This window comes from Sus scrofa, chromosome X, assembly GCF_054392235.1.
Source record: "Sus scrofa isolate SSC_HxYL_T2T_F1_AM1 chromosome X, Sscrofa_HxYL_maternal_Yorkshire_Landrace_v2.0, whole genome shotgun sequence".
Taxonomy (NCBI): domain Eukaryota; kingdom Metazoa; phylum Chordata; class Mammalia; order Artiodactyla; family Suidae; genus Sus; species Sus scrofa.
The window spans coordinates 32,413,443-32,436,386 of NC_139401.1; the positions used below are offsets into that span (position 1 = coordinate 32,413,443).

The 22,944-nt window shown below is 35.2% G+C and overlaps 1 protein-coding gene across 25 annotated transcripts in view; it reads right to left on the bottom strand.

The window, feature by feature from the left end:
• DMD (dystrophin) overlaps nucleotides 1–22,944 on the bottom strand; it is a 2,611,869-nt gene that overhangs the window by 1,725,586 nt on the left and 863,339 nt on the right. For all 25 annotated transcript variants that reach the window (XM_021079543.2, XM_085006422.1, XM_085006420.1 and 22 more), the window contains 2 exon segments: nucleotides 21,216–21,388; nucleotides 14,210–14,328 (listed from right to left, as the gene is read on the bottom strand). In XM_021079543.2, coding sequence (XP_020935202.1) covers nucleotides 14,210–14,328; nucleotides 21,216–21,388 — 292 coding nt within the window.

Sequence of the window (22,944 nt, forward strand, 5' to 3'; positions counted from 1 at the left end):
AAGCATTTTTAGTGTCCAAATTACCAGAGAAATGCAAATCAAAACTACAGTGAGGTATCACCTCACACTAGTCAGAATGGGCATGATCAAAAAGTTACAATCATTAAATGTTGGAGAGGATGTGGGGAAAACGGAACCATTCTTCATTGTTGGCAAGAATGTAAATTGGTGCAACCATTATGGAGAATAGTATGAAGGCTCCTTAAAAAACCAAAACTAGGGAGTTCTCAACGTGGCTCAGCGGAAACGAAATCTGACTAGTATTTATGACGACACAGGTTCGATCCCTGGCCTTGCTTAGTGGGTTAAGGCTCCAGTGTTGCTGTGAGCTGCAGTGTTGGTCCCAGACACAGCTCAGATCTGGCATTGCTGTGGTGTAGGCCTGTGGCTACAGCTCTAGTTCGACCCCAAGCCGGGGAATCTCCATATGCCGTGGGTACAGCCCTAAAGAGACAAAAACAAAAAACAAAACAAAACAAAACAAAAAAAAAAAACAAAAAAAAACCCAAAACTAGATCCAGCCAATCCCATTCCTGGGCATCTATCTTGAGAAAACCATGATTTGAAAAGATATGTGCACCCCAAGGTTCATCACAGCACTATTTACAATAGCCAAGACATGGAAGCAACCTAAACGTTGATCAACAGAGGACAGAAAATGTGATACATATATACCATAGAATATTACTCAGCCGTTAAAAAAAATGAAATAATTCCATTGGCAGGAGCGTGGATGGACCTAGAGTTTATCATACTAAGTGAAGCAAGTCAGAGAAAGATAAACACCAGATGATGTCACTTATATGTGGAATCTAATAAAAATGATACAAAACAACTTATTTACTAAACAGAAACAAATTCATATATGTATATGTGAGATAAGTAATAAGGACCTACTGTATAGCCCAGAAAACTCTACTCAATATTCTGTAATAACCTCTATGGGAAAAGAATCTAAAAATGAATGGATATATATATATGTATAACTGATTCACTTTTGCTATACACCTGAAACTAACCCAACATTGTAAATCAACTATACTCCAATAAATTTTTTACAAGTTTTTTTAGTGTCTGAAACAAATTAAAATGTCAGAAATAGAAGTAGTGGCTCCAAAATTTCCAGTTTATTCGTGGTGTGGGAATATCCACTCATTGGAAAAAAAGACCCAAGCCTATCTAGCCACACACCCAACATTTGCATTCTGTAAAATCATTCTTTTTATTTTTAATCTATATGCATTCAGTAAAAGACACATTATTAGGAAAAATAATATAGATCTATAATAATGATGGAAATGGCTTGTATAAGTAACCAATGTTTAGGTCACGGCAGCAAATTCTAACTTTAAAACCTTCCATTTATTCTGCAAGATTAAAGTTCTCAGAAGTTTTTTTTTTTTTTTTTTTTCTTTTTAGGGCTGCACCTAGGGCATATGGAGGTTCCCAGGCTAGGGGTTGAATCGGAGCTACAGCTGCCGGCCTATGCCAGAGCCACAGCAACGCCAGATCTGAGCCATGTCTGTGACCTACACCATAGCTCACAGCAATGCTGGATCCTTAACCCACTGAGCGAGGCCAGGGATTGAACCCCCAACCTCATGGTTCCTATTCAGATTTGTTTCCACTGCATGATGATGGGAACTCCAAGTTCTAAGAATTTTTATGGTTATTCAATGTCTCTTGATCAGTCTCAGAAAATATTACTTCAAACAAATGAAAGCATTCCTTCAAGCAGTGATTACCTTTGACTGCCATTTTCTTCACCAAAAAATACTAAGGTGAAGAAGAATGGAGGGGTTATTATATTTTCTTCCTTTTGGAATTTTTTGTGCTTAAATATATGTTTCCACTTGCTATTAATACAAAGATACTATCATTTAATAGAAACTTTATATCATATATTACTGAAATCTTGCTGCAACTAATATTTTAAACCATCAGATTCACTTATGTTACAAAAACTTAAAGATTGATTTCTTATCTCCTAGTTCCTTAATATTCTATATTTTATACCTTTATTCTCATTTTTTACAAGCAGTTCTTATATGTTTTGGTGGAAGAAAAATTGGAGATATGATAGTGCAGAGGCAGTTAAATATAATTATTTGATTTGTCTTATTCATTTTTATATTTGTTATATTTGAATTTGTCCTAATTTTCAGTCTTTTTAACCTAGTTTCTGCGCCAAGGTTCTCCAAATACCCAAGTGCTCAATGATTCTTACTGTTCTAGACTAGCCTTTCCCTACTTCCTGTTGTCTATGTTTAGACTCCCTTCAGTTAACAACAACTACCCAAGATCATGGCTTACTCTCATGTTTTAGGTGGTATAAGGGTACATTTATCAAGGGCTTCACCACATACTCTCGCCTACTGAATATTATTAATTAAAAAAAAGGACAGTTCTCAAAAGATTTCAAAAGTTCCACTCCTGGAGTTCCCTGGTGGCCTAGAGGTTAAGGATCTGGTGTTGTCATTGCTATTGCTTAGGATACTGCTGTGGCTCAGGTTCACTCCCTGGCCTGGAAACTTATGCATGCTGTGGGTGCTTAAAAAAAAGAAAAAAAGATCCACTCCATTTCCTGAGGCGTACATATGTATTCACTCTACTTTAAATGCTTTTACCTATAGCATCTCTACTGATAGAACATATAATGAAACAGTTTTTAAAACACTTTTCTAAGGTGTTCACTTGTCCAGTTGATCCTATACAGATCCAAGTTCTCAACTGGCTCAAAAAATAAACCCATTCAAAGAAAAGTGATACAGAGAAACTTAGATAGTCAAGCCTAAAAAGGCATATTTTACTTAGTCCTTCATAGGATCCTCTTTCTTTCTCTCTCTCTCTCTCTCTCTTTTTTTTTTTTTTTTTGCTAATTTATATTTTAGAGATTTCAGTTTAGATAAGAGATATTTACATCACAAGCTGATGAGGAAATATTTAAGATAGTGAGGGAGTTCCTGCTGTGGCACAGTGCATTAAGAATCCAACGGCAGTGGCTAGGGTTGCTGCAGAGGTGAGGGTTCCATCCCTGGCCTGGCCTAGTAAGTTAAAGGATCTGGCATTGCTGCATCTGTAGTGTTCACAGCTGTAGCTCAGATTCAATCCCTGGTCCGGGAACTTCCATATGCCTTGGGTATGGCCATTAAAAAAAAGATAGTGAGATGTTTTGGCATATCTTAAGGGATACTTTTGCCATTTAGGGTTAACCAAGAGAAAGGAAAAGGGAATATATTCATAACTGGTTAGTGTTTCCCTTTCATAACTTTAGTGTGGCTTGGATAGGATCCCAAACTTGCAAGATTTGTAAACATCCTTCCAATTTGAATAATTATTTACATATTCTCTGAGGGAGTAAAAAGACAAAATCTAGTATCTTTCTTAATCTGGGCTCCCATTTGTGTGACTTTTACATTTGTTTCCAGCATATTTGGAATCAAATGATTGATGTCCCTCCTTTTAAAAATAGTCAGTTAGCTCTATAATAAAGAGAGCAACTTTTTAATCAATGCAAAAAAAAAATTCAGAGAAGAGGGAAGAAATATTCTGCCTTACAGAGTTCCTGTCGTGGCTCAGCAGAAATGAACATGACTAGTATCCATGAGGATGCAGGTTCAATCCTTGGCCTTGCTCAGTGGGTTAAGGATCCAGCGTTACTGTGAGCTGTGGTGTAGGTCGCAGACATAACTTGGATCTGGCATTGCTGTGGCTGTGATGTAGGCTGGCAGCTACTGCTCCAATTTGACCCCTAGACTGGGAACTTCCGTATGCGTGGGTGGAGCCCTAAAAAGGCAAAAAAAAAAAAAAAAAGAAATATTCTGCCTTAGAATTATTTTCTGTAGTACTTACAAGCAGGGAATCTCAACTTCAATTCACTAGCCGAATGATGTGGGCAAGTTACTTAAGCTCTTCAGTTGTAAATGGCCATAATAATAGTGTCTACTTCCTAGGGTTGCCATGGGAATAAAATAAAATTATACTTATAAAATGTTAATTACTGTAGCCAGCATTTATAAACGCTTAGTCAATATACCAGAACACATCAACATTTCCGTTCAAATGCTACTCTGGGTTTCAGAAGACAAGAGTTTTTCTGAGATTCTTGGCAACCAGTTCAAATACCCATAGACTCTTAAATAAAGTTATGGTTGCAGAAGAAAAACTCTCTATATTTCCACAAGTGTGCTAATTCACGTCTTACACATACTATGACAATCACAGGAATAAGGTGTTATAATTATGAACCAGTCTTCAGGAGAATTGTTAAAAATCTTCAGTGTAACTGAATCTACGTGTATGCATATGTGTGTATAATGTCACCACTGAGGAATTCAACATGTAGTTCAAGTTTACTGTGAAGTATTAGATTATATTCTGGAGCTCAAGGATATCAAAGGAATACCACCCAGAAATCTAGCCATGAACCAGCAATACCCCTCAGATCAGGAAACTGGCATGAGTGGGAAGGTCACAGGAAGAAGAGTAAGATTTAAAACGGGGAATTATTTAATTTGGGGATAGTCAGCATTTACCCCAGAGGCAGACAAACTCTTCCTAATTAAGATAATTCATAGGAATAGAGATGTAACATTTAATTTCTGCAATATACCAGGCACTTGACATGTTTGGGATGCTATTTCTGAAAGTATATTACAGGCTAAATACTTAGCAGGTATTACTCAATCCTTGCATTTACTGTATGAGGTAGACATTGCTGATTCTAGTATGCACATGAGAAAAACAGACTCAGAAAGTTTCCCAGTACCATATAACTAATGAAAGGCAAAAATAGGATTTCAACTCAAAACTAGTTGGCTCTATGAGTAAAAAGGTTAAAATCAGGCTAAGCTTGTCTGGGAAAATGACCAGAGAATCAAGTTTGCCTATAACTACAGAGTTGAGATAATTGGGAAGATTGTGTTCCTTTTGTTTGCTAGGCAGAAGTATTCTTAGGTTAGTAGGTGAGATAGGCTGTGAACTGACATGCAGGCCCTTCATCCTCTGGTACTAGAATGGTATTAAATATTGGTGGAAAACAAGGCTAGAGATTCTCTGTGTCAAGCAGCCTTCACTTATCCTGGCTCTTGACCCATGTGGATAAGGGATAAGTGTGTGTGTGCTGGGTGTTTCTTGGCCACTCAATGATGCAAAGATTCCACGCCAGCATATCTCCTGTCTTGTGTCCTTCCATGCAGCTAAGTAAATGTAGTATTAGGTTGAATCCCATTGCATCCATGAATATAACTGCCAATTTGATCCCCTCACAACTACAGTGATACTGCAGGCTCCAATGATTGTTATATCCTGTCACTAAAAGATATATATTTGGCTGAAATATAGACTGTTTAGCAAAACTAATCCTAGATAAATTGCTTATGATTAAAGCCAACCTATTTCTGGCATTGATATCAGCACTCATGAAGTTAACTAAAGCCATTTGCTGCTTTTAAATGAATTTATAAGATTACAAACTCGTACTGTGAAAAATTATTTTACTGCCATTTTTAATTGTTTCCTTACTTTTCTTTTATTATCCCTTTGTTATCATTAAAAAAAACTCTGGAATAAGAGGCTTTATCAGCTGTGCCGATGAAAGAGATACTTAGTAGCTGAAAAAAGGGATCATCAAACCCCTGAGGACAGGGCACAGAGATACTAATTAGGATCAAAGTGAGAGAGGAAGAGAATACAGGAAAAATAAATAAAAGGACAAAGAGCCAGGGACCACCTCTGTACACAGGTTTTTCTGGACAGCTCTTTGGTGGAATCAGTGTGTACGTAAGCATCACTCTATCACAAACATGTCCATGAAGTAATAAATAGAAGGGATGGAGAGAGAGAGCTGTGCAGACAGCAGATAAGGCAAGTCCCTTAATCCTAAAAGAGAACGTTTTTGGTAGCCAGTCTTATGTGACAGCTAGTCTATTTCTATTTTATCTGGTGGAGGAACCATTTCTCATTAACGACAAGGCTGTTAGCAATAAGCAATGCTCCAGTAATTGAAAATTTGAACAGGTCTTAGCAACCTCTTGAGGAAGAAAATACTAGAGGTCTTATAAAACCCTGGAACAACAGATTCTGGGTTTTATCCTCTGAAAAGACATACCTATGGAGACAACTGTTCTATCAAAGCTACTTTTACTTTGGCTATATGAGAGTCTCACCTGATGACCTTTTAAAAACTGCTGGTTTCAGGACCCCACCTCCTCAGAATAATGAAATCTAAATAACTGCTCCAGCCCTAATGTTTTCATAATCCTCCCCCAGGTGGTTTTTACTGGGCAGCCCTGTTGGAAGGAACATGGACTGTGAGGAGAGGTAAATCTGGACTTGATTCCAGTTCATTTTTCTATTGGCTGTGTGATCTTGGTTTTAGATGAGCTCTCTAAGCCTCAGTTTTTCCATCTATAAAATAAGGATAAACTTCCCTAGAATTGTTGTGTAAAAGAAATGTAACGTTCCTAAAACGTGGTTGTCCCACTTAAATTTGAGTTATATTTTACCAAAAAGAACCTTGCATATTTGAATTTCTATCATTGGTGGTAAGTTAGAACAAAAATTTTACGGGAAAACTGTGCTTCAATTTGAGGTAAAAGTTTATTCAGCAATATTTTTAAAATATGTCACAAGAATGATACTGCAGAACAGTTGATTATTCCTAAATAATAAAAACACTGGATTTCAACTACCTTTTTAAATTTTAATAATATGTAACATACCCAAGCACTTAATAGATGTTACAGTTTTCTCATTTCTTGAGTGGATAGCATATGACCTACTAATCCCACAAGTTTGCCATGAGCCAAAAAATCTAAGAGTATACCTTATTATTTTTAAGTATAATCACAAGACTACTGTAAAGTTTCTGGTCTCTTCTATAAGAATTAAATCCAATTTTTAGGAGAATTAAATTATCCTGTTATAAGAATTAAGTGGCATCAACACTTAAAGACTCTAGTTCACTACTATTTTATCCAAATACTATTGTAAACTAACATATTTTCATCTTATATTTCATATTCCAGCTGTTAAATGGTCCACACATTTTTATAGAGAAATGATTTAATTGGAAAACATATGTAACCTGACACTTATTTTCCTAGTACTCAGTTTTAAGGTTTTTAGAGATTCATTTGCAAGTTCTGTGATAACTTCTATTTTTTTAATCAAACACAGTTAATTTCATTTTGGAGACTAAAAAGAATGAACAAAAATGTCTCAACTATAAGACCATATGCTTTATTTTCAAACATCATTGATTTTATTTAAACCTCATAGAAATTTCAAAATTATTTACGCCATTTTATTATAATTTTCTAGTTGTTTAAATATTCCAAATACTTTTAATTAAGTCTGTACTTTGCCATAATAAATAAGAAACACAAATATCAACTATGAAACACTTTATTCAAACTTGCTCATATCTCACTTATTACTTCAGATCTGAGCCTTATTAAAATCAATTAATAGAGGAACAACTTTTTTTTCTAATATATTTCCTTAATAGTCAAATGGACCACCTCCAGTTATGATATACCTGGGGACACTATCCACAAAATATCTATTATATGTCATTTGGCATTGGAACATAGTGGATGCATTTCCCAACAGTTTAAATAATTTATAGATATCATGTTAACCGTTCAATACTATTTACTGTGACTGGATAGGCCTAGGACATTATGTTTCCCCCACTTGAACAAAAACCAGTTGTAAAATACATCCTGGCAAAGTAATTAAAAAGAGATTCCCAGTTACCTAGGAAAGGATTATACTCAAATGCTTTTGAATAAATTTGGTATAGAACTTCATCCATACTGCAAATCTTAAATCACATGATTAGATTATATTTCACTATTTAAATTCCACAATCGAGAAAATGTATTACGTCTACAATAAATAAATTCCTGTGATTGTAACAAATAAACCTCTGAGACAAAAACTATAAATTGGTTGACCATTTTCCATAAAGTCAAAATTGTGATACATTATAAAGGAACATAGAGATTAGTAGAAAATATCAAATTATGGTAGAAAGGGTAAGTCCAGACCATACACACACACGCAGATATCATTTTTAATGTTTTACAGGTCTCCTTATTGTCTGAATGGGTGAATTTAGGACAGTTACATTCAATTATTTCAGTCAGACAAACAACTGAAGTGGATTGGCAGAACAAAAATCATGTCAATTTATTAGTAATTGGTTCAAATTGTCCTGGAAATATCTGTTTTCTATATTATCTGAGACATGAAATTCATTCTCTCTCTCTTCTCTCTGTCTCATATGTCTTTGTTAGCTTTTCAGGCTACTGAAAAGCATATATTAACATTTATTTTTAAAATTTCTGTTGCACTAAAAAATTTGAAAGATCTCCATCAGGATATCACAACAGTAATAATGTTAATATAATCATCTGTGTCACAATATTGATATAACATCATTATCCTCATTTTACTGGCAAACTTTTACCCATGTAGAAAGTTTTCATTTATTTATTTTGCTATGTATTACAAAGTATCATTTCACTGTCCCTTAAAGATTTTTCTTCTACAGTAGCAATGATAAATCTGAGAATGTCTCCAGACACTCTGGTAAAGTCATCTTTAACTCAAATTCATTAAAGTATATTAAAGTGGCAGTATGTAGTCAAGGCTAGTTTTGCAATGTGCCTGCCCATGGAAAAAAGAAGTGTAAAAAAAGGACAGTTCAGGATAAAACCTAAAAAATAGTCAAGGATATTTTGATAAGCACCCTTATTCTAATGATATGCAGGCTTGGAATATGTTAATCACATTTCTCTGGACTTCTGCATGGGCCATCAGTTTTTCTAAAGCCTCATTATTTATCAAGGTTAGTCTATGTTCTAAACAATGCTAATAAAAGTATATATTTAAATTATTTTACACAGTTATTTCCCAAATTCCTTTGCTAAAAGGTTGTACTGAATATACATTAAGCAAATGAGATGGCAACACTAAATCGACTAATGCAGTCCATTCCTTTGCTAATACAGTAATGCCATCTCTAATTTGCTCATTTCAACCACAATCCACTGAAGTTCAAAATTAAAGAAATATTTTCATTATTATTACATTTAACACTATTAAATGATATAATTTGGTTTTAATGATCAATTTTTAATGTTTCTTTAAAAAAGAAACCCTGGAAAATGTGGTCTCCTACTGATATAATAGGAACATTATCCTGTTATTATTATATCTGTATAAGCGTTGATGATACTTTCTATTTTCCATAGAAGAATAAGTGGACTAAGAACTGTTCTTCCAAGAAACTCAAGATTTAGTTTTAGATAATTACAATTTGTAACATCTCTAACATCTGCCAGAGATGATGATATAAATCAATAATACGAAACAGTATAAAGTAATATATATTTCATTCTTTGTCATCAAAAAGGCAATGGCTATTTTTATTCACATATGTACTATTAAGATCCTGTTTATACATGGAAAAAATAATCTTTTTGCACTGCACAGAGTCTGGCTCTAAAAAGTGTAAGATATTTTCAATAATAACTTTTGGTTGAAAAGCATGGGGAACACCAGTATATCCCAACCTCATTACATTCTCTGAAAACAAAAAAAGAAAAAAACAATCTAAATGATATGAAATGAACATGTTCATAAAAAGTTTGAATTATTTATGTTAACAACATCCTTCTGAGTCAGTATGGTTTTACTTTTTCCATTTTAACTTAGTATAAACTGCTTATTAGCATTTCTTATTGTTATAGCATCAAAATGTGATGAACAGAACAAAGATGGAAAAAAAAAAACAACGCCACTTGCTCAAACAAGTGATATCAAACCCAAATAAGAGGACCTAAGGAGTTTCTTCTCTTTTATAGCAAAAGCTATGTATTTTCTCTTGAATATTTTTTCTAAAGACTAATCAAGTGCATGCATGCAAAGTGACGCCAGAGATCATTCATTAAGGAGCAAAACTTTCCAAAAGACAGAGATAACTCTTGGAAAAGTAGACTCTAAAAACAACTGAAGAAGTGATGCAAAGATTAGCCAGGGAGAAAATAGAACCTGTGTTACCACCCTCTCACAGTTAACATGAAGTGGATTAAAACCAAATTAAATGGTCTGTGAATGTCGTTTTGAGGTTACAAATATTTCTCAAAGCCCTAGTGTTCATCGAATTTGATTCTCAACACTCAGCTTGCATTCTAAAGTCACCCTGGGTTACCAGCAGATGATGTGCACATCATCTTGTACATTCCAAATGGAAATGACTTAACTACAGTCAAAATTCATCTAGAACTGGCACAAACTTTTATCCCCATTTTTTTAATTCCCTCAAAACGAACATCTTTACTTTTGTTATTCACAAGGAAAAGCTGACAAAGCATTCTCTTAATGCAGATAGTATTGTGTGGATTTGCAAACAAACCAATTTGTTTGAAACTCAGGGAAGCAAAAAATGCATATGAAACCCACAGGCATGTACTATGCATGTCTTATACGGAAATCATGAGAAAATGAATCGAGTGATTCACACAATAGGATATATTTTGAAGGAGATAAACCTTTTATATCTATGAGCATAAAGATGCATAAATAATTAAATAATTTTACCCTAGTAGAACTTATTTTTGCATATGTTAACATTTAAACATACCAGAAACAGCTCCTGAAATTGCTTATGCTAATACCTACTGTCACTCATTTGAAAAGGCAATTCCTCTTAAAATCAAACCTCAGGCCTCAAAACACCAGTTAAGGCCAAAAAAAGCACATCAGAGTTGATATAGGCAAGATATGAAAAGCTCCAAATTATATTTCAATGACTTTTTAAATTTATAAATCAACCCAATCAACAAAGAAGATGTTTCAAATTCTAAAAATATCTTTGGGCCAGTATTTTTTAAGCCAGCTATATCTTCAATACCCCTATATAAAAATCTTCCCAAATATAAAGCTAAATGTTTCATTAGCCTTCTAAGGGGCATATTAGATATGAAGTAAAAATTGCTTTGGAGAATAGCTGACATTGTCTTGCATAAATAAAGAACCAATATTTAAATAAAAATATGAACTTCTCAAAGGTAATTGTTATACAGCGCATGCAAGAAGTCTATGAATCTCCCCTGTGAGATACATTGAAGATTCTTAGATTTCTATGCGATACTATTCTTTCTTTTTAAACTGACTAATCAGTAAATAAAAATCCTTATGATTCAGTTAATTTTTTTTCTTTTTACTATCATTGATATCATCTCTTGAAAAATACTGAGCAATACTTTTTTTTTTTGTCTTTTTGCCTTTTCTAGGGCCGCACCCATGGCATATGGAGGTTCCCAGGCTAGGGGTCGAATCGAAGCTGTAGCCACCAGCCTACACCACAGCCACAACAACGCGGGATCCGAGCTGCGTCTGCGACCTACACCACAGCTCACGGCCACGTCAGATCTGGATCCTTAACCCACTGAGCAAGGCCAGGGGTCAAACCCGCAACCTCATGGTTTCCAGTCGGATTTGTTAACCACTGAGCCACGAGGGGAACTCCTGAGCAATACTTTTTTAAATTTTGTTTTGTTTTTATTAGAGTATAGTTGATTTACAGTGTTGTGCCAATTTCTGCTGTACAGCATAGTGATCCAATCATACATATACATACATTCTTTTTCTTATACTATCTTCCATCATGTTCTATCCTAAGAGAAAGGATATAGTTTCCTGTGCTGTACAATTGAGCAATATTTTTAAATGCATATTTGGGTATTTCCCTAACATACTGGCAGGAACTGATAGATGTGTAAAATACAAAATTTATACAGAATCTTCATCTTATTGAAAGTCATAAAAATTTTTATAAACCATTTTAGAAGACAAAATGCTCTTTGAATTGGAAGAGAGACCATAAACAGCAAGTTTTCAGATCAAAGATTTCACTGGCAAAAAGAAACTATAACCAGAGTCTTGATCACTATTCATCAGCTTGTATTTCATTGCATTTGGTTGACTTTGAACTGTTAAGTTTGAGATATTATAATGGAGGTCCAATAGCCTATATGATGGGCATTCCAACATATACTTTCCATTTGGGAGAACATATGGAATTGAGTATACCAGGATATTTTATGCTCTAAAATACATTATTTATGTAACTGCCCTTTTCTGATTATAGATTCATCAACCTACTTTCTGATTATGATGTGGACACCTATCTAGGTACCCCTACCTCACTGACTCAAAGGATGAATTGGAGATCAAAAACCATTTTATCACTTAACAAAACAAAAAAAAAAAGATCTATTTTAAACTTGCTCTTACTATTTAATGAAAGAATGGGGCACACATAAAAATAACTAGGGCATATATCCTAGACAATGGGAACAGACTATTGTATGTGGATTTAACAAAAAATAATAAAAAAAACTATTAATAGGCTTATCCTTTAGGTTCATACACTACAGCTCTTATCCTCATAGAGTGGAGTTCATAATTTCATTACGTCTGTCCTTTCTACCTCACTGAAATATGCAAAAACATGTACACTGGTATTAGAAGTCTACAGTGAGGTAACCCTCCCCCATCCTGCAAAACAAGGACATATGATTGCTACAATTTCTCCCTTAGAGCTAAACTGGGGCAGGAAAGACGTTGATCACCCGCTGAAGCATTGAAGAGTTTACAGGAGCTATACATTATGTAAAGGAAAATATTTTTTTTTTCTTTTGGCTTTTGTCTTTTTAGGGCCACACCAATGGCATATGGAAGTTCCCAGGTTAGGGCTCGAATAGGAGCTACAGCTGCTGGCCTACACCACAGCCACAGCAACTTGGGATCTGAGCAACACCGGAACCTTCACCCACTGAGCAAGGCCAGGGATCGAACCCATGTCATCATGAATACTGGTTGGGTTCGTTAACCAATGAGCCATGAAGGGAACTCCAGGAAAAGAAATATTTCTAATGAACTTACTCTGATTCTAACTTTATAAATACGTTCGTATTGCTATAATTTTCCCTTCCTAAGTCCATGTGCTTGCCAAGATCAATATAGTGGTCAATTAGATGTAAGTATCCTGGTTCTTGTGATTGTTAAATATATCACTTAAAATAACTGAGCTCCTGTTTTTATTGTTACATCATTTTTTTTTTTCATCCTGTTTAAAGTTAACTCCCCCACCACTAACATCACCATAGGGATCTGCTAACAGTAAGATGAAGCAATCAGGTTTCTGGGTCTGCAGCACTGAAGATTAGATTCTGATGGATGATAAATTCACCAGTGAAAGGTTGTCCTCTGAATTATTTCTGAATTTTTCCTGATGGGATCTATGACCACCATTCAAGAATCTCCTTATTTGGGACTAATTCAATATTCCAGAGACCATAGAATTATACAACCCTACCCTAATGTTCAGCTTTTATTATACTGCAGATATCAAACTCACTGATACTGCTTCTCCAACTTCTGGGTTTAGAGTGTGGTAAAGCCTCAAGAAACTGAGAATATAGTCTGCAATTTCAAAGAAGTTGACAAACAAAAAAAAGTGCCTCATAGGCTAGAAGAAATGTAGAGATCAGGAATCATTATCTCTCTAATCCGTGTGTTTGTAAGATATGACCATGCAGCACCAGAGATAAGAATGACATTTACTTAAGTATATTTATAAAAATATAAATACGGTACTGCCTCTCAACTGAAGAAGCAGAAAATGCATAACCATTCAATGGAGGACTTCCCCAGAGTGGCAAATTACAATAGAATCAGCACCAGAAATAGACTTCCTGATTTAAACAATAAGCAATGTTACCTTTTATAGAGTGTATGAATGAAACCGGCAAGAGTAGCTAATTAATTATAGCTGATTAATCTATCAAATCTCTTGGTAAAATAAGCAAAACATGAACTTGTTTATAATTGTGTGGAGTCAATGTACTCTAAATGCAGTATACTTCATCCACGAGGCATATACATTCTAAAAGCTTAGATTTCTTTTCTAAAGTTTAACATTTTAGTTTTAGACATTGGTATTTTGAGAACTAAAATCATATATGAAAATTCATAATATATTTCAGGAAGACAACATTTTAAATATAGCTGGAATACAGAAAAACACATGATGCAGAATTTCTATTTTGTGCTTAGTTTGTGGAAATGTTAAGTCTAAGAGGATAAACATTAAACTATACTAAAAACAGTGGTAGTCCAAAAATGCACTAACCTTCAGGATCCAGTAGTTTCTCTATGCCTAACTGATACTTGGCGATGTTGAATGCATGTTCCAGTCGTTGTGTGGCTGACTGCTGGCAAACCACACTATTCCAATCAAACAGGTCTGGCCTAAAACACACACAAATATAAAGACAAATATAATTCAATTTAAAATGTTTCATGAGACTCACTTTGATTCTGATTTTTGACTGACAACACATGCCCATATTCCTTAGGAGTTGAATGTTCCTCTTCATTACCCCTCAATAACATTTCTCAATTAAACTAGTCACAATTTTAAATGAAAATCCTCCAAAAAAAAAAGAATTTATTCTATCTTATCCTAGAAACAAACAAAAAAATATGTTAATCTCATCCCATCTCATGGATCTTATTACCAGCCATTTACTAGTATCTTCCAATTCAATAAGCCTAGCCCACACCTCTTGCCTAAACTCCAGATTCTAGATCCATCTGCTTACTCAGTATCTCTACATAAGAGTCATCACAAGACTCAAGCATCCAAAACTGAGCTTCTGATATTCATCCCCATCCCACTATCTCAACCCACCTACTTTGCTTATACTTTTCCCTTCCTCAATAATCAATGACAATGTCAAACTTGTAGGTGCTCAGTAGAGAAATGGTAGCATCAACTTTGATGACTGGTTCACTCTCATACAACACTTAGTTGGAAACATATCTAGAATTTGACTGCTTGCTGCTATCACTGTAATCCACACCATTTTAGCTGGCATAGACTGCATTAGCTTCCTAACTGCTCCCCTACTCTCAGCCTTGACCTTGTTAATTTATTCTCGGCAGAGTTGTTAGAGTGATCTGATAAAATGTTTCATCATAACCTTCTCAAATCCCTGCTATCGGGGGAGTAAAATTCACTGATTGAACTGTGACCTACAAGGTCTCATATGACCTGGCTCCCCATTAACTCTCTGATTTTATTTCTTGCCTCCCTCCTCTTATTCCTCAAATAGACTAGATAATTTCCTGCATTTGGACTTGCTGTTCCCTATGCCTGGAATTGTCTTACCCCAGACAGCGACATGGCTCACTCCTCCACTTCCTTTGGATCTTTACTTAAAAGTCACATTATTGATGAGTCCTTCCCTGCCCTTCTTCCATCTAAAACTGCCTGCCCCAAAATTAAACTTACACATACTAACTTCCTATCCCTCTTAAATGCTTTATATTTTTCTCATTAGAATTTACTACTATTTAACATGTTATACATTTAATTAATCTTACCTATGTATCTACCTTCCCCACTTGAATGCAGAACATAGAACTATTTTTGCCAGGTTTGTTCACTTCTAGAAACCCAGCCTTAGACATAGGAGGGGCTTAAATATTTACTGGCTACATCAAAGAATGGATGAGAACATACTACATGAATATCATTTTACTTGATAACAGAAAAAACATAGAGGTGTATAAGAGGCAGTTCTCATCCTACAAGGATTTCAAATCTAATAAGGAAAAAAATGCATACATCCTAAGTTACATTCTAACAGCAATAAACACAGATAATAATATATAAGGTTTTCTAAAGTCTGAGAAGGCAAAGGAAGTTTTTTGAGCTTAAGGGAGTCTTTAGTTTGGGTTTAGATTTAAGAAAAGTGCTTGAGAATAGAATTGTAAGTTCTTTGGATATTAGAGAATCAAAGTCCTTAGGGAAGGAAAGAGCAGAATGTGCTCAGTCAAGACCTCACAGGCCTGGCTCCACTAGGAAATTTCTAGTATTGAGTGGTGGGAGGTACGGTTAGGAGCAGGGATTGGGGTGGCTTTGCAAAAGGTCCTGGCTGTTAATGAATTACAATTTATTCCAACAATACTGGTAGCCATTAGTTAAGTGGTTCTTCACCTTTCCTGGATCACAGCTACCTTTGAGAATCCAAAGAGTGCCATGAAACATGTACCCATACAGAATACCTGTCCATATTTTTAAAAAGAATTACATAGAGTTTTAGGCTGCTTGGGTCCATCAATGGACTCTTGTTTAAGAACTCATGCTCTGCAAGAGAATATGTTACAAGGATGGGCTTAGATGTTATTCTCTAAAACTGTAATCACAAATAAAGGTATAACTTTGTCTCCTTTGACTCTCATTTCCTTTTACTTGTTTCTACCCTGTTTAGTTCACCACAATTTTGTGCATTTCTTAGTAAATCTAATCTTCCCTATACACTCCAAGTTACCAAAAATAGCTAGTAATTTACTAGAACCTAAAATATGTATAAATTGGGACCCGTTTATTATAGTAGAAAAACTATAAGAAATAAAAGTTAAATTCTAGACTATTTTAATGAAGTTTTAATTTTACTATGCAACCTCTGCCCCATATTCATTTTTCCATCTCTCAGTAATGGAAGTGGAAAAGAATATAGGTGGCAGAATGTGGGAAACTAGTTTCTCACCTACAGAGATTAGTAAATAAGGTTAAATGAGTATGACTTAAAAATAAGATTGCTAAAAAAAAAAAAGAAAAAGGAGTTCCCATCATGGCTCAGTGGTTAATGAACCCGACTAGTTTCCATGAGGACATGGGTTTGATCCCTGGCCTCAGTCAGTGGGTTAAGGATCCAGCATTGTCGTGAGCTGTGGTGTAGGCCGACAGCTATAACTTTGATTTGATCCTTAGCCTAGGAACCTCCATATCCTGTGGGTGTGGCCCTTAAAAGACAAAACAAACAAACAAACAAACAAATAAATAAATAAAAATAGGATTGCTTCCACATTTAAGCCCTTTTCCCTTCATCTCCTTCATCTTCTCCTAAGCCGCTAATAACCTGGGTGAGGAGTTAATCTAAGACATGCAATCTATCTGAGCTTCAGTGTTATTTTAAAAAGAAGGTATACTGAATGGCCTTTGAGGTCTATTCTAGTAGTAACAAAAATCTAATAAAAAGTTTTCCATCTTTAAAATTCATCATTAATTAATATTTTATATAACTGTTTTTCACATGCATAAAGAAGTGTAAAACTAACCAACTGAAGAGGAAAGCCACATACTTCCCCATGCTAGCCTAGAACATAACTTATAAATAAGAATATGCAACCAAAGATTACCAATCTTTTGAGGAAACTGACATACTGAATGAGACAACATAGCCTAGTAGATAAGCAGAGTCCTCTATGAACTCATATGCTGGCTCTACCACATATTAGCTGTGGAAAGATTTCAGTCCAAACTGGAACTGGAGGATATAAAATAGAGAATTTCATACACACATCCTAAGAAGAATGGAACTTAAGAATGGAGAGCCTGATTTTCTATAAATGACTGTTTTACAGAAGACCACACCTTACCTATCTCCCAGCTAATGAATATCCACCTAGAATTCTCTCCCCATCCTCAAGCCTATGAACTTACTGATTGCACTCTGGCTGGACTGGCCCCTCTTTGTGCTCCTTGCCCATGCACACGGCCTGCCCTAAGCCTGAGGGACTCACATGTAACTTGCTACAGCATGTGTTTCCCAAATTGCAAGCCCTCTGCTATTCTCAAATAAGTTCAATTTCTGGTAATTTGAGTTTGCCTTGGCTTATCTCTTTATTTAGGTTGACATAGCCAAATGGTCTCAAATAAATGATATAACATCTTTGTGCCTCAGATTCCCAATTTGTGAAATGGGGACAAGGATATTAAGTATGTCATAAGAAATAGATGGGGCTATTTTACTTAGAATAGTGCCTACAAAATAATAATTGCTCAGAAACATTAACTTCCATTACTTTATCCTAAGGTTAATTACATTTATAAAATAACACTAATGCATTTTCAATGTATAGATTCAAGCCAAGAACACCTTTAAAAAGAGATAAAAATGTTGCAAACATTGTAGATGCAAGAATAATACTATAATACAGAATTGAAGATGGAGAGGAGAGGAAGAAGTAAACAAAATGGTGATAACTTCCTCATCCTTCATTTCAGATGGTCAACAGATCTTGTCTAAATTGATGAAGAAATGTATACTGCTGTCATTTAAAGTCATACAGGCAATAATTATAAGAATAACATGATTATAACATAGTAATGAATATAGGAAATAGCGAGTTCCCATTGTGGCTCAGCGGAAACAAATCTAACTAGTATCCAGGAGGACGTGGGTTCGATCCCTGGCCTCTTTTAGTAGGTTAAAAATCTGGCATTGCCGTGAGCTGTGGTGTAGGTAACAGATGCGGCTTGTTTCTGGCTTTGCTGTAGCTGAGGCATAGGCAGGCAAGCGTAGCTCCTATTCGACCCCTAGCCTGGGAACTTCCATATGCCAGAGGTGTGGCCCTAAAAAGCAAAAAAAAAAAAAAAAGAAAGAAAGAAAGAAAAAAGAAAACAGGAAATAGATGGGGATGAAAAGTAATATTCGTAGGCTTCATATTGAGGAATAAATCCATCTACTGTCAGAAATGAATTAATCAAGAAATAAATATATGAGTTTCTTTGTCGTACAGCAGGTTAAGGATATGGCATTGTCACTGCAGCAGCCTGGGTTGCTGCTGTGCTATGGGTTCAATCCCTGGTCCGGGAACTTCCACATGCAGCAGGTGTGGTCAAAAATAAAATAAAGTTTAAAAAATAAAAAATAAATAAATATATATAATTATGAAAACTATCAGAAAGAATAAAATAATTTTCTGACAGTGACAACTTCTAAGATGTGCCATGTCACTGGGTACGGCTGGGATAAGGAGACAAATTTTCTTTTCATCCTTTGCCTTCCTCTCTAATATCTTTCCTTTTTTAAACCATATGCTATGCTACTTCTATGGTAATAAATTAAAATAAGAAATTAGGGAGAAAATTTAATTGCACCTTTATACTTATTGCCACTTATTTGGATATTTTGAGCATATTTCCAATCAATTATGATTTGGTTTTCCCACAAAAGTAGAATCTGGCTTCCTTTTAACTGCACTGTAGTTAACTTTGTGTTTTAATTTAATACTTTTAATTTCCTACATATTAAGATAAAATTTAGCCTTAAAGAAATATAAAGGCACGAATAGCCTGATCTTCGGCAAGGTTCTCTATCAATTCCTACGTACTTTATCAAGTTCGGCCCTATGTTCTATATACTCTCACAATTACTGAAATCAGGACACCTCATGACATTCCTAAGTGTACCAATGACAATCACCCTGGAACAGAAAGTTCAATCATTCTTTTTTCTTTAGATAAATAACATGAACATCTGTCAGAGATAAAAAGAAAAAGATGATTCATGAAAGAGCATTATCAACTGTGAGAAACCTCTTGAAAAGTAACCATGTTTTGTATAAAAAAGGTAGTGACTGATGATTCATCCAATATGACAGAAGAATATATAAATGTAGATATTTGGAGAGATAAAGAGTAGGTCAGGGACAGATGTGACAGGGAAACCTGGATGTGTTTACTGTTACAAATATATTCAGAAGTCATGAAATAGAATATCAACAAATGTAGACTGTGAACATGCTTGCAGGATTCAACTCTTCCACTTGAAAAGAAAATGTTAATGAGCCAACAAGGACCATACAACCACCTGATCCTCGATATTTCTGTTCATCGGCAAATGTGTACATGAACAGCAAGATCAATACGTTCCAGCCCTTACTGTGAAGAATGCGGCTGCATAAATGTACACTGACTTATAATGCAAAATGAACGTCTCTTTTCTCATCTGGCCGAGTTGAGGCTGTGGTATATTTTTCTTCGTGTCACAGTAAGGAAAAACAACGTATTAACATTGCTTAACATGCCAATTGAGTGTGAGCCTGCCTCCTTTCCAAAATCAGGTTGCTGAGTCATTCACCTGGAAACTCAGTCTGGATGGGGTTAATTAAACCCAGCTGGAGCAAGACACCTGACAAAGATGCTTATTTAGAGAGTGTTTGCTCCTGAACTGGTAAAACGGGAAGAAAATTTACATTCTAAACTTTTACAAGCAGGATTGGCATAGGAATATGGTAGACTAGACTTGTCAAGAAAAGAAAGATCAAAGTGAGAAAAGATAAGCTGCATTGAAAATCAGGGAAGATGCAGTCCAGTGGCATTTCAAACACAGTTAATAAGGCAATATATTTGACTCAGGGGATTGAGATGGGTAAAAGGGAAACCAAGAAGGCATTCCTTAGAGTAAATGTATTATACATATAATATATCCTTTATATATTATATGTAACATATATGAAATTCATTCATTATCTATATTTACTGTGGTTTTCTTTCTTAAATAGTTATTAATTCATTTACTGGGCTTCTTTATACAAGAAAAAACAAACATCTATTTTGTTATCTTAGAAAATATAATAGTGTGAATAGTTAAGGACTTTTGGTTCCCTATGTCACACTGAGTTTCTTTTATGAAGATCAACAAAATAAGTCTCTTACATGCTTTATAGCAATTGCTTTGCCGTTCCAGAGCAATTACTTCTTTTGATATTCTGAGCACTGTGTTATAGAATTAATTGTGGTCTGCTCTTTGCCTTGATTGAAGATGCTCTGAGCCTCTTTTAATACCAAAATATTATATTTATATACACACACACACACACACACACACAGGACCTTATGCTATTTGCTATCAAGTGTGTTTCTGATAAGATAAATGTTTCTATTTCATACTACTAATGGAGCCAGTCTTTCCATATAAATAATGTGGTTAGTATAAGCCTCAACTACAGCATTAAAAGTGTTTCCAGATATTATGTGAGTGGCTGTAGTACAATTAATTACCATCATCAGTTTTCTGGCAGAGTCTCCATTTCAAAGATGTTGATCCCCTACTCCCACTGTAACTGCATTCATGCTCCCATAGTTTTAATATTTCGACAACTAAGAGACCACATAAAACAGGATATTCTTATTCAGTGCATTCCAATGGATGATTAAATCAATATGGTCAACATAAATAACATGTTGCATAGTGGGAAATGATCTGGAACCGTCCTGGAGAAAAAGATATCAGTCTCTAAATCAATACTTAAATTATTCAATGTCTCATTAGTGTACTTACCTATGACTGTGGATGAGAGCATTCAAAGCCAGACCATCAGACCAGCTGGTGGTGAAGTTAATGACATTAACCTGTGGATAATTACGAGTTGATTGTCGGACCCAGCTCAGGAGTATCTTTTCACTGTTAGTTTGTTGCAATCCAGCCATGATATTCTTCATTACATTTTTGACCTAGGTATAGAAAGAAAATTTCATAAGAAAATGCATGAACAAGAAACACACAAACTTAAACTTGTATGCCCTAATCTTCAGCTAAAAATAATGGAAACTTTAGGGTCAATCAGTAGTGAGGGTCATTCTAACTACTCAGGTGTCTATTCTGATTGGTTCATTTCTGTGATATGCCATTTATTAAATATGTTTAAGATCATTCCTGGATTCCTCCCTGATAAACTATTAATTTTGTATTTTTAGAAATGCTCATCTGCTAACTTTCAATGAATATGCTAGAGAAGTCTTGTTAGACTGGTTGTTAACCAAGGACTTAAAATATATTAATAGTTTTAGGATAGGAAGAATGGTGCAGTGACTAAGAGAAGAAGCTTACTTTTCTTAAAAGCCTAGGTTCAAGCTTTGCCTTTGCTATTGACAAATTGTGTTAATTGGGCAACTTAGCCTTTTTAGGTCTCTGGGTTCTTGACTATACTATACAATGAGGTTGTTATAAGAATCAAAGGACAAATTGTATATAGTAAGATGAACCTCAGGTTCATACTAAAACTTAAAGTAATGCAAATTATGTTTACTGACCAAAATGAAAAAAAGAAAATAGAAATGAGTTTTCTTATTTAAAATAAAAACAAAACAAAATAAAATCAACAAAAGAAGGGAAAAGGGTATTCATCCCCCAAAGCTGTGGATGTGTCACCTTGTTTTTTGTATGTTTTTATTTAGCCTAGTTTAATTCATTATGGCTTTTTTTCAGGGTAAGAGATTCACATGCAAGAGAATAAAGGTTACAAATGCCCAGAACATGTGGAACTCTGGCTCATTTATGAGGCCTCTTGGGTCACAGGATGTGCCATTTAAGAAGCTGCTTTTGTATAAAAACATTATCGAATTACAAAATCCCACTGAAGATAAACACACAGCATAGGTCCTGAGGTGAACACAGAAGGCCTATCTCCTCTTGGGAGGGACCTGCATTGGCATCTAGAAGCATACTCTCCTGAGCTGCCCAAGGATCTCTGGCCTGCTGGTGGATGGGCCAGGAAAGAAAGAGTTTGCTGTGGCCTGCCCAGCTACCATTGTTTTGTACTTTGGATCTTTTGGGCCTGGTAAGCTAGTATATGGGCTTTGCTTTAAAACAGTCTTAGAATGGAGTACCCTATGGTCTAGCAGGTTAAGGATCCATTGTTGTCACTGCTGTTGCGAGGGTTCAATCCCTGGCCTGGAAACTTCCACATGTTGCAGATGCCACCAAAAAATATACAACAAAACAAACAAACAAAAAACAGTCTTAGAATAGTCCTTTTACCCAAAGAAGGGGTGGTCTTCAAGGGGATGTCACTTGTAGTTACCAGGACACACTCAATCCTAGATGACAGGGCATAGGTGAGTTTTCTCCCTGACTCAAAAAAGAAGAAGGAACTGGTGCTCCTTGAACAAAAGAATCTTGGAAGAATCATTCTCAGCAAAGTTCCCTAAGGAATAAGGTCACTAAATACAGACAAAAATGACTAGGGTTGGGCAGGTAGTTCCTGTGGTAGCTTCTGTCTTACTTGCCA